Source organism: Esox lucius, chromosome 11 (genome assembly GCF_011004845.1).
Source record: "Esox lucius isolate fEsoLuc1 chromosome 11, fEsoLuc1.pri, whole genome shotgun sequence".
NCBI lineage: Eukaryota > Metazoa > Chordata > Actinopteri > Esociformes > Esocidae > Esox > Esox lucius.
In genome coordinates, this window is record NC_047579.1 from 33225692 (window position 1) to 33238624 (window position 12933).

At 41.9% G+C, this 12933-nt stretch overlaps 1 protein-coding gene across 4 annotated transcripts in view; it reads left to right on the top strand.

Annotated features, from left to right (window-relative positions):
- cep112 (centrosomal protein 112) overlaps nt 1-12933 on the top strand; it is a 157114-nt gene that overhangs the window by 114026 nt on the left and 30155 nt on the right. For 3 of the 4 annotated variants that reach the window (XM_029123329.2, XM_029123330.2, XM_029123333.2), the window contains one exon: nt 4936-5085. In XM_029123329.2, coding sequence (XP_028979162.2) covers nt 4936-5085 — 150 coding nt within the window. Of the gene's footprint in view, nt 1-4935; nt 5086-5390; nt 6057-12933 lie in introns of those variants that run through there. The other variant, XM_029123331.2, reaches the window with a different exon arrangement.

The window sequence follows — 12933 nt, forward strand, 5'->3', positions numbered from 1 at the left end:
TCAAGTTACACAATACCCTTGACATCAAATGTGTAGCGGGTGCTATGTGAAAGTAAACTCTGTGTTCTCTCGCCTTGCAGTGTAGAGCTGTAACGTTTCCGTCAGCAGACGGCCAAAAAAGATTAATCTTCTGTTTTGGGGGAACTCAACAAACACTGGCATAAGTTCAACTTAACACCCTCTGCTCTGTGCAATTCGGTTGCCTAAAACCATGAAGACATTTGTGTGTGAAAATGTCTAAAGACATATACAGGCATACGTTTCATCTGTGTAACAAGGAGGTCTTCCAACCACACATTCATGTAATACATGTTATTTATTGGTACGTTTTAGCGTGTGTTAGCAGCTTGGATTTCAAAGGTGGTGTTTAGGGACTAAATGGGCTTGAATGCGTAGGAGCCCTGGGGGTAACTGGGTCTAATGTAAACACAGGGCCTTTGAACCACTGAGGCTTCCATCGCTGTGTCTGTCAGAGGCCATGGCACTCATTGCTCTATCTCGCCGGGAGAGCACTGCTCCATGGGTAGCAGTATCCCAATTAAAAACATACCAAGCTGACGTCCATTTTCCTGAGGGGACACGCTCACGCAACACAGAATGCAGTGTAAATGTGCATACACTCACAACACACACACACACACACACACAGTGTGAACGAAAGCACACACAGCAACCCGCTGTGAATGAATGCACACAAAGACACACACATAACCATCCTCCCCCTATGACACACATAAAACACACAGGGTCCGCTGAGCTTTCCTAATTAGAATCTTTAAAATCCGGGCTGCTTAAGCGTCTTGCTGAGTGTGGCCTTCCTGGGTGACCCCTGAACCCAGCCCGGTTTGTTTCTCTTCCCCAGATAATGATGAGGCAACAGCAGAGGCCTCCGGCAGCCCCCCTGACCTTTATCTCAACACTGGTTGTTGAACACACGAAAAACATGCATATGGTTGCGAGCTGAAGACCAACATGTCCATTATTATCTCATGAGTAATACCATTTTAGTAGAAGACGGAAACTCAACGTTAATTAGTGTTAATGATTGAAATGCCAGTGATTAATGGCCCTCCTAGGTTTCGTTGACCAGTTGTTGTATCTAAAAGCTGAAAAATTATTCTTCTCTTTTTTTAAATTGTAGTTGTCATTTAGTTACTTTAAGCTTAGGATCTTTGTTAGATAAATGTCCAGTCAGCCTCTGAAAGGTCGTGCCTAATGCTAAAATACAGTATGTATTGCAATGTAAAGACAACCTAGTCTGAATAGATTACCAACCAAACAGGGAAATGAATTTGTAGTTGTAGACTGTCAAAATGTTTCACCTATATTTGAATATATGTCTATAAGAAATAATCTATTTTTTTTAGTATTTGAATATCAAGATTAAAATGTCTGTGTTAGAAATGAACTTAAACAGCATTCAGTATTATGGCCATTGTTCCTGGAATGGGCAATGTTTTACGCAGCACAATGGAAATTCTGGTTAACAATTACCATACGTTATGACACTGAACAAAATTATAAACACAACACTTTTGTTTTTGCCCCCATTCATCATGAGCTGAACTCAAAGATTTAAGACTTTCTCTGTGTAAACCAAAGGGCTATTTCTCTCAAATATTGTTCACAAATCTGTCTAAATATGTGTTAGTGAGCACCTTTGCCGAGATAATCCATCCACCTCACAGGTGTGTCATATCAAGATGCTGATTAGATGCATGATTATTGCACAGGTGTGCCTTAGGCTGGCCAGAATAAAAGGCCCCTCTAAAATCTGCAGTTCCATCACACAGCACAATGCCACAGATTTTAAAGGAGCATGCAATTGGCATGCTGACTGCAGGAATGTCCACCCATGAATTGAATGTTAATTTCTCTACCATATCCGGGTGGCTGGTCTAAGACGATCTTGGAGGTGAAGACGCTGGATGTGGAGGTCCTGGGCTGGTGTGATTACACGTGGTCTGCAGTTGTGAGGCCGGTTGGATATACTGTCAAATTCTCAAATTCTGAATGTTCATTTCTCTACTATAAGCCGTCTCAGAGAATTCTGGCCAGCCTAAGGCACACCTGTGCCATAATCATGCTGTCTAATCAGCATCTTGACATGCCACACCTGTGAGGTGGATGGATTATCTCGGCAAAGGTGCTCACTAACACATATTTAGACAGATTTGTGAACAATATTTGAGAGAAATAGGCCTTTTGTTTACGCAGAGAAAGTCTTAGATCTTTGAGTTCAGCTCATGATGAATGGGGGCAAAAACAAAAGTGTTGCGTTTATAATTTTGTTCAGTGTAGTTTTAATATTGTGGCTGGGGATGGGACAATAGACGATGTAATTACTAATTGCAATGGAAAATACTCACGATAATGAAATAGTGGAGAACTTCTACAATCAGGATAATCCTCACATGAGTGACTTGAAAAACTCTGCTAGTCACTGAAATTTTCCCTGACAGCTTGTTTTATTTTACGAGTGGAGCGCACTCGTAAAAACAAACTGCAAAAATATGAATAATATATACATTAATCTCTTTCAATTTTCTAATTATAATTTTGTTTATATTGTAGGCTAACTGTTAACGCTTTCCTACTGAAAGGGACAATAGAAGACAAATATAATATCATTTTCGGGGGCCAAAAAGCATTGTCTAGCTGCACAACACAACGGGGAGCTGTTATAATGAATTATAAAGTTATTATGAAGAATCGACACATCAAATAGGCCTATCATTAGCTAATAAGGCGCACAAAATGCCCACGGAGGTGCATGCACCCACAGGTTGGTACCAGGAAGAAATGAAATCTATGAGTGACTTGAAAAAGCTTTTGTCACCTAAGTGTTCCTGACTACTTGTTTTCTTTAACTGGTGGAGCACATATCTCACTAAATGCCACTAAACATCCTCTGCAATTAATTGTCAATTAAGCTGGCAACCATATACATTTAGAGATTCACATGTTATACTATTAGTTAATTATTAAAAACCTTCTTTGATATTATTTTATTATAATGTTTTTTAAATGCACAAGAACAAGATTTATGTATTGGAAGAATATCCGATCAGTCGTTTTGAGATAGAAACCAGAATTGTTATTGGGATTGTTATTAATTGGGATAAAATCGTAAATCGGGATAATTTTGGCCAGGATAATCGTGGCATGTAATTTTTATATCATCACATCCCTTATTGTGGCACCTATTAGATCAATTATATATAAGCGTCATTGCTTTAAGTATACCTTATTGTGACATTTTGCCATTCTGTGGATCAATAGTAGAGGGATGATAAGCTAAACATAAAGAAAAAGTTCAAACGTTGCTTACATAGAAAAGGCAGGAAGATTTTCGAAAGGTACACTATAAACATCACAGTCAGTTGCAAATCCTAATATTCGAATATTGCTTTTTGCGTTCTTATAGACATGTATTCTTATATTCGAATACCATTCAAATTTAATTTGAATAGCGAATATGACTTTGAATTGTTGTACGCTATAATCAGATTTTCATTGGCTCCTGCCAAAGCAGCAGCAATTCTTCCTGGGGACATTCCAAATACAATAATACAATTAGGATACTGGGTGTAAAGGTACAGGAATGACCAGAAAGTCAGGCTTAGCTTAGTGAGTCATTTTGCTTGAGATTCTGTATGGCAAAATAATTATTACGCCCAGAACTGATGTTCCCATAATAATGGGCCATTTGTTGCTTTCATGTGGCTGGCCCACTGACTAAATAAGCCTAATCTCTCCCTCTGTGGTCAGGCTAAGGCGCTCACTCCCATAACTCCCACTCAATGAGGATTCCAGTAATACTGTTGAATGGGGAGTTAAGTTGAACTGACGCACAGCAACAATTATCTGTCTGTCGATCTAGCCCAGAGCCAACATTTCAACTGGCCTGAGCCTGCGGTTCTCCCTTTTCCTCTTTTTGTTCTCCTCTTTTCTGTTTGGATCATCTCTTTCTTACTTTCTCTGTTTTATGCTTTTCTTATCTGTTCTTTTCTCTTTTATATTCTCCCTCTCTTCTGGCTGAGGCTTAAACAGAATGTAACTTTTTGCCTGGAGAATTTCAAAGCCATTTCTGCTTTTTATCTTGGTGTGTACTGCACGTCCACCAACATAATCACTTTGCTCTTCAGAAACTTTGCTGTGAAAATATTACTTTGCATTTGAAAAACCTGACCAACATAATATCACTCTGCTTTTCAAACCAACGTATCACTTTTCAAAATATTCATCAACATGATGTCTCTGCTTGTCACAATGTTCACAAACATTATATCACTCTGCTCTTCACAATGTTCACCAGCATCACTCTGATCTTCAAATTGTTCACCAACAGAATAATGCAGATATAATTTCAAATACAGGGTGAATAATCAAGAACCCCAAATTAACCCTGTGGAAATTTTGGAACTATTTCAAATTAATATTGCTAAGGCAGTTAAATCAACAGAACAGAACCATTTATTTTATCATCTTTGGCTTTGCCAATATAATTTACAGCCAATGTAGTAGCTGTACCCAGGTCTAAAACCAGATTAATCTTTGTTCAAAAGGCTATTTCAAGGCAAAACAGTTTAGAGAGAGAATCAAAATGATCAAGATCACTAGTATCTACCCGCTTATGTAGTGGCAAGACATTGACATTTTCCATACTTTAGGAGTTACCCAAAGATTTCAGTGTTGGATAACAAAAAATATGCGTTAGAGCTCCAAAAATAAATGGTGTTTCACTAACCAGCAGACCTGGGTCAAGTTAGTTGGCCCCTGTGCCTTTTCCAGTGTTGATAACTTGCAAAGAGTCAATGACTTCTTTTTTATGAACAGACTCCGTTGAAATCCCTTGCAGATTAGTATCCCAGTTACCATACTCCTGTCCTCCTTCCCTCCCTATCTCTCCAATCTGTCTTTTTCTCACTGTAGTTGATTGCAGAGCTGCAGACATCAGTATGTGATGCTAAGGAGGAGGCGTTGCGGCATCAGCACGAGAAGGAGAAACAGCTGGATGAGGCCATGGCTCGCTGGGACGACGAAAGGAGGCAGATGAGTCGCCATGCTGACACTAAAAACAAGGTAAGTCCACAGACAGTCTGCAAAGCGCGCTATTTACCCTGCTAAAGACCCTGTTGGCCATTGAAGCCTAGTGAAAATAAAAAAATATATATATATTATTTTAACTCATACCCAAATAATGTTTATGATTCTTCATATACTCTGATGTGTACACCAACAACATTCCTACACAGGAAAGTCTGTATTTTTTTTCTCTACAAAATAGATTTAAAACATTTGGAAGGAAAAGTACTTTACTCTGTAAACATCATTCACTGAAACCATTTCCACATTGCGTACTGTATGTATGTGTTTTCGTCATTCAGAACGAATTTGGACTACATTTGGCAGCATCTAAGGTGGTGGCCAGCCAACCCTCACTCCCTACTGCCTTGTGTTTACCAGTGAGTTGGGTTTGTGTATGGTAACGACTGGTGCTCCTCACTGGCCTAAAGCCTTCAGTTGCCTTGGCCCCCCCTCAGTCATTCTGGCCTCACTCGGTGTCAGTAACCAGCCAGGCTGGGAGGGACCGACTGGCTGCTACATTTTTACACCCCAGTCCAGACACACTCAGTGGTTTGGCCAGGAGTCTTTTATAGACGAGACACATGTCGCCTCTTCTTTGTGAGAGGGCATAAAACCTGGGGTCATGGTTGAAATGTATGTGCTTTGTCATTTTTTATGATACTTTTCAACTCTAACCCCCATCCTCTGACACATGCCTACACTTTAACCCCCGTCTAGTCTGTCCTCACACACACACACACACACTTACCCCATATTCTGTCCCTCACACACACACTCACTCCTGGGCTTGGTCGTTGGGAGGCTCTTTAAATGTCTCGTATGTTCTCTGTCTGGGGTGAAACAGGCCTTTAAACCAGTCGTCTGCTGCTGCTGGGGCGCTCTATTTAGCTCTCTGGGCAACCCCACTCTTTAGTCCTTATTTTTCTCTTTGAAGTTATTTCCAATTCCTCTCTAATTCCTCATTCCTTCCTTGTCTTTGTACTCCTTGCACCTTTTCCAAATGCCATCCATCTGCTATGGATTTCAGGGGTTTGTTCAATAAGAGGTTGCAGCTATAGATACACTTATTGAGCATTTCTTTTTATGTGTGAAGAACAATGTGTTTACTCTGTCTAGAAATGTTTTGTGTTAAATATCTTGTCTCGACAATTTCAATAAAATAAGGCTAAGGTTGAAAGGATAGGATCTACTTCCCCACAGTTGGATAAACTTTTTTGTTAATGTTCCTTGGAGTTTTGAGGTGGTTAACCTACATTAATGCATTTGCTAACTGATGTTAGCTACATGACTGGAAGCCAAACTGGTAGATAAACAGTAAAATGCCAATTTCTTGTTATGTTCTGCCCTGCTGAACTACCTTCTTGTACATATGTTATTTGAAATCTAACTTGAAAATCCAGTAGCCTGATAGTGATACTGTAGCAGTTGTCTGTGTGTTGCTTCCATCTCTCTCTAGTTAATTGCCTGTTGTGTTTGAGTACCCAGGCATTCTGCACTGTTTTTGTGAGCAGATTGGCTTTGTTGGTGTACCATATTTACTTTAAATCCTGAGATTGTTTTACCATCAATACTATTTCTTAGTTTTATTATAAATTGTAATATTTGTAGCTGTTTTTTGAGTAAATACATGCAGTCAGTTTGTGCAATATGTTATCAGATGAAGTCAAATGTGCAATATGTTATCAGATGAAGTCAAATTTTATTTCATCTGTCAAATTTTTATTAGCTTAGTTACATCGTACCAGATCCAGAATAGCAGAACTTGGTTGTTTCTTTATGCATGTTACTCAATGCATGTCTGTTTGATAATCACAACAGGAGAAACCAGGAGTTGATGAGTCAATTCATTATCTCAGTAAATGGCTGAATTAATAAGGGACCAAGCATCATACTATTTGTTTTTGGCCATGTTTGAGATGTTAAAATGTATCTTGGGTTGTAATCTGTACAGCACTTTGTCTCCCCTCTCTCCATACTTCTGCCTTCTGCTCTCTCCGCCCAGGGCACACACGCTTACAGCTACAGAATACGGCGTTCTCCTTAGGTTATTTGCAGAATGTTTCAAACCTTCACTTGTAAATGTCCAAACTCGCCAAAAATGACAATACGTAGCAAGCCAATACCCAAACTCATATACAACAAAATCAGCTGCATTGGCTTGGCACGGGATGATCAAAATCTGGATACTGTCCAATCCTAGAACAGACTACCATATAAGACATCTTTCCTCCAGACACCCAGTCTCCAATCTCCCCTTCAGCACCTTTCACTGATTTCTGGGTTAACTGTGTTGGGGGCTGGCCTGAAATGGGTTAAACAAGCCAACCTGGCTGCTCCGCACCATCCCACCTAGAATATAAGACATGACAATAACTCTGTTTTTATCCTATATCCCCTGTGATTGACTGACATTGTGGGGTAATAACGTTCTGGTCTGAACTGGTCCAGTCTCTGCCTCTGGAGTCTGGACAGGCCTGGTGATGTTGCTCAATCTGGCCAGCCAGACACACATATTAACTCTCTCGTATACCTGCAAACACACACTCGCTTGAACTCACAAAGAAACACATAACACATTAAACACACTTAATTTGTATATGAGGCAGCCTGGGACATCAGTGTTTGTCTGCTCTCTTCACCGTTAGACGCTAACAAAGCTTTTGTCTATTATGTGTCCCTGCATTATTATGTGTCCCTGCACCCAGCCGTAACTGCCAACTAATGAACCATCAATAAACCAATGTCTTGTTGATTAAATGCCCATTCCACCATGTACTTGTTCTTGCTGATATGTAACATCTGTAGCTGCAATATGCCTTGCGCATCTCTCAAAGGTACCAACACTCAAAGGAATCTAAGATAAATGGTAGCGTTGCTAGATTTGGGGATATTATATATACATTTATGATTATCTTAACACCATAATGAGTATAACTTTTTTGTATTAATATTTTCTTCAACTCAGACAGAAAATCAACGAAGTCGTTGTATTTTTTTCTGCAAACGTTGCTAATTACAGTAGACTAGTTCCTCACTGTTGTCCTATTTTAAACATGCAGTAAACCAATCAGCCATAACATTATGACCACTGACAGATGATGTGAATAACACTGATAATCTCGTTATCATGGCTCCGGTCAGTGGGTGGGATATATTAGGCAGCAAGTGAACATTCTGTCCTCAAAGTTAATAGGTTAGAAGCAGGAAAAATGGGCAAGTGTAAGGATCTGAGTGACTTTGACAATGGCCAAATTATGATGGCTAGACGATTGGGTCAGAGTATCTCCAAAACTGCAGCCCTTATGGGGTGTTCCCGGTCTGCAGTGGTCAGTACCTATCAAAAGTGGTCCAAGGAAGGAAAAGCAGTGAACCGGCGACAGGGTCATGGCGGGCCAAGGCTCATTGATGGCCGCGGGGAGCGAAGGCTGGCCGTGTGGTCAGATCGAACAGACGGGCTACCATAGCTCAAATTGCTGAAAACGGGAATGCTGGTACTGATAGAAAGGTGTCAGAACACACAGTGCATCGCAGTTTGTTGCATATGGGGCTTTGTAGCTGCAGACCTTTCAGGGTGCCCGTGCTGACCCCTGTCCACTGCCGAAACCGCCTACAATGGGCACGTGAGCATCAGAACTGGACCACGGAGCAATGGAAGAAGGTGGCCTGGTCTGATGAATCACATTTCCTTTTACATCACGGGGATGGCCGGCTGCGTGTACGTGACTTAACTGGAGAACTCATGGCATTAGGATGCACTATGGGAAGAAGGCAAGCCGGTGGGGCCGGGTGACGCTTTGGGCAATGTTCTGATGGGACACCTTGGGTCCTGCCATTCATGTGGATGTTACTTTGACACGTACCACCTACCTAAGCATTGTTGCAGACCATGTGTGCACTTGGTAAGGGTATTCCCTGATGGCATTGGCCTCTTTCAGGAGGATAATGCACCCTGCCACAAAGCAGAAATGCACGGTACAGCACGGTACATGGGGAGCGATTTTCACCGCATCTGAATTTTTTAATCTTTCAACGCCTCCTCCTTAGCATTGCACACTGTCTGCCAATAAGGGCTTGAATTAACCCGGAAGGTGATAATATCACAGCTCAACCCTAACCAAATAGATTTTTCCACTCTTTGTTGATTTGTAAGGAAGGTATAACACTTTGTAACTAACTGCCTCTGTCTTCAGCGTGTATCATGAATCTGTCTAAGCCAGGGAGCAATGAGTCCCACTAGGCTAGATGGAGACATTTTGGAGCTGGTTGGTATTTTGGAGTCAGGGCTGTTTCACATGCCTGTAGTTCTTTCAAATCCTGGACTCCTCTCATGTCATTTCACAATTAAAGTTTACTTTGCGCTATCTCAGCATGATGGAGCAACCCCAGTGCCAGAACACCTGGTTGTGCAATTATTTTGGGGGGTGCAGTCTGGCTTAGCCCGGTCTATCTTTCTCTGGCTTAGTCCGATTGCCCTGTGGACAGCACATGTATGGACCTGAGCCATTAGTTTGACTTATCAGCTCTCTGTCTGCTTTGCTAAACCTGCTCGGTATAGGGCTCGGTCTCCACTGTCTCACAGGGTTATTGAGGCTATCTCAAAGATATTTGTCGGAAAACAACAAGAGTTGCCTGGCAGGGTGCACACTCACTCCACTAGGGATGTAACACCCTCCCAGGTATTGTCTGAAGGGGTGACTGTGGCAGACAGCTGCACTTTGGCGAGCTGGGCATCACCTCACACCTGTGAGGTCTTATTGCCTCTTTCACAGTTCCCAGTCTTTCTTATAGTGTGCTCCAGTGTGGGTATTGTGCTGGAGCAATTTTCATAGATCCTCTTAAAATGCTGGGAGGATGGGTGGTACTTACATACGGTGCCATGAAAATAATTTGGCCCCTGTCAGATTGTCTGCATTTTTGTCACAATGAATTTGGTCACATTTTTTTGTGGTTTGTAGAATTATATAGAGGGAGTTTGAGAGATAAGGAAGGACATCAAATGTAGGTGATTGCTTCAATGTTTTGGTGTGACAGGTAATCAAAAATGAATTGACCCTCTAATTACCTTGGTAAATAATCAGGCTTGATATGGACTAGGCTTACCCAATATGAATCTGAATAACTTTGGCCCCGGCCATCCGATTGACGTTTTTAGCACACAGGTTCCAAAGCCACATTATGGCACAATCAAGAGAAACTACTTAACCCCTCCGGAAAATCGTTGTTGATGCCAAATCCATTGCTGAGGCTCTGGGCCTCAACCAAACCACAGTCAGAGCCATATTGCCCAACGGGAGAATATGCAGGATAGTAGTGAATCTTCCCAGGAGTGGCTGTCCTGCCAAAATCTCTCTAAGAGCAAAAATGTGATTCATGGCAGAGTAGCAATATAAAAACCACAATGTTACATGTACACTTGTCCTGAGTTTGGCAAAAAGTTCCTGGTTAAACCTGGATCAACCTTGTACAGACAGATGAGTCTAAACTAGAACGTTTTAGGCAACATGGGCCCAGTTATGTCTGAAGAGAAAGACTGGGAGAGACGGACAGAAAGGTGTGAAACAGTGATCGGAGATAGGAGAAACATGGGATGTGTGTCTGTGGATGGATGGGTGTGAATGCATTTCACACCTGTGTGGGTGTGGGTGTTGGTGTGGGTTCACGCGCAGCACAGATCTTTGGCTCATTTGGTGGAACCAGCGCCTTGTCCGTTGACACTGCTTCAGCTCTATCCACTTCAAAGGCTGCATGGATTATGAAAGCTGAAGGTAGCTGAACACAGTTGTGACAGAGAAGAAAATAGCATCAGAAAAGAACATCAAAGTGATGATTGAGTCATTTGAATATAATAAACTGAAAACAGTTGTTGATGCGCTGGTGTTATTGTATTGTCCCTTCTCTCTGATCCAGGAGAAATGAAAGCCTTGTAAGTAGTTTATCACCACTACATCCCCCACACCCATGTACACTCCAAAGTGAGGACATGTATTTGGCCAGATGATCTACTTGTTGTTTTTAATGGAAGCATCTCTTGAACCAAGTGCGGGTTATTGCCGGATGGTGTGACGGCCCATAATCAACATGTTTTTGTGAGTGCCAGCTATAAACCGTGGTGGTCATGACCACGCATGAGGATTTGGATTGGACCCCCGTCCTGTTTATTCGACTGGCCGGGAAAGACTGAACGGTGCCAAGTAGCAGATCTGTTATGGAAAGACAGTGATAGATGTCATGAGATAAGATGACAAACATTTTTGTTTCTAACTTCTTTTCAATCATTAAACTTAGACTCTCACTCAAAACCCTTCCTGCTGTTCTGTGATCAAAAGTCATTGGCACTAATTGACTGGACCAAACAACAGTTTCTGTTTTGAATATTATAACACTTCATTATTTAAAGTGGGGAGAACAAGTATTTGATACACTACCAAATTTGCAGGTTTTGCTACTTACAAAGCATGTAGAGGTCTGTAATTTTTATCATAGGTACGCTCCAACTGTGAGAGACGGAATATAAAACACAAATCCAGAAAATCACATTGTATCACATTTTATTGCATGACATAAGTATTTGATCACCTACCGACCAGTAAGAATTCCGGCTCTCACAGACCTGTTAGTTTTTCTTTAAGAAGCCCTCCTGTTCTCCACTCATTACCTGCATTAACTGCACCTGTTTGAATTTGTTACCTGTATAAAAGACACCTGTCCACACACTCAATCAAACAGACTCCAATCTCTCCACAATGGCCAAGACCAGAGAGCTGTGTAAGGACATCAGGGATAAAGTTGTGGACCTGCACAAGGCTGGGATGGGCTACAGGACAATAGGCAAGCAGTTTGGTGAGAAGGCAACAACTGTTGGCGCAATTAATAGAAAATGGAAGAAGTTCAAGATGACGGTCAACCTCCCTCGGTCTGGGGCTCCATGCAAGATCTCACCTCATGGGGCATTAATGATCATGAGGAAGGTGAGGGATCAGCCCAGAACAACACAGCAGGACCTGGTCAATGACCTGAAGAGAGCTGGGACCACAGTCTCAAAGAAAACCATTAGTAACACACTACGCCGTCATCCTGCCGCGCACGCAAGGTCCCCCTGCTCAAGCCAGCACATGTCCAGGCCAGTCTGAAGTTTGCCAATGACCATCTGGATGATCCAGAGAAGGAATGGGAGAAGGTCATGTGGTCTGATGAGACAAAAATTTAGCTTTTTGGTCTAAACTCCACTCGCCGTGTTTGGAGGAAGAAGAAGGATGAGTACAACCCCAAGAACACCATCCTAACCGTGAAGCATGGAGGTGGAAACATCAGTCTTTGGGGATGCTTTTCGGTAAAGGGGACAGGGCGACTGCACCATATTGAGGGGAGGATGGATGGGGCCATGTATCGCGAGATCTTGACCAACTACCTCCTTCCCTCAGTAAGAGCATTGAAGATGGGTCGTGGCTGGGTCTTCCAGCATGACAACGACCCGAAACACACAGCCAGGGCAACTAAGGAGTGGCTTCGTAAGAAGCATCTCAGGTTCCTGGAGTGGCCTAACCTGTCTCCAGACCTGAACCCAATAGAAAATCTCTGGAGGGAGCTGAAAGTCTGTATTGCCCAGCGACAGCCCCAAAACCCTAAGGATCTGGAAAAGGTCTGTATGGAGGAGTGGGCCAAAATCCCTGCTGCAGTGTGTGCAAACCTGGTCAAGAACTACAGGAAACGTATGATATTTGTAATTGCAAACAAAGGTTTCTGTACCAAATATTAAGTTCTGCTTTTCTGATGTATCAAATATTTATGTCATGCAATAAAATGCAAATTCATTACTTAGAAATCATACAATGTGATTTTCTG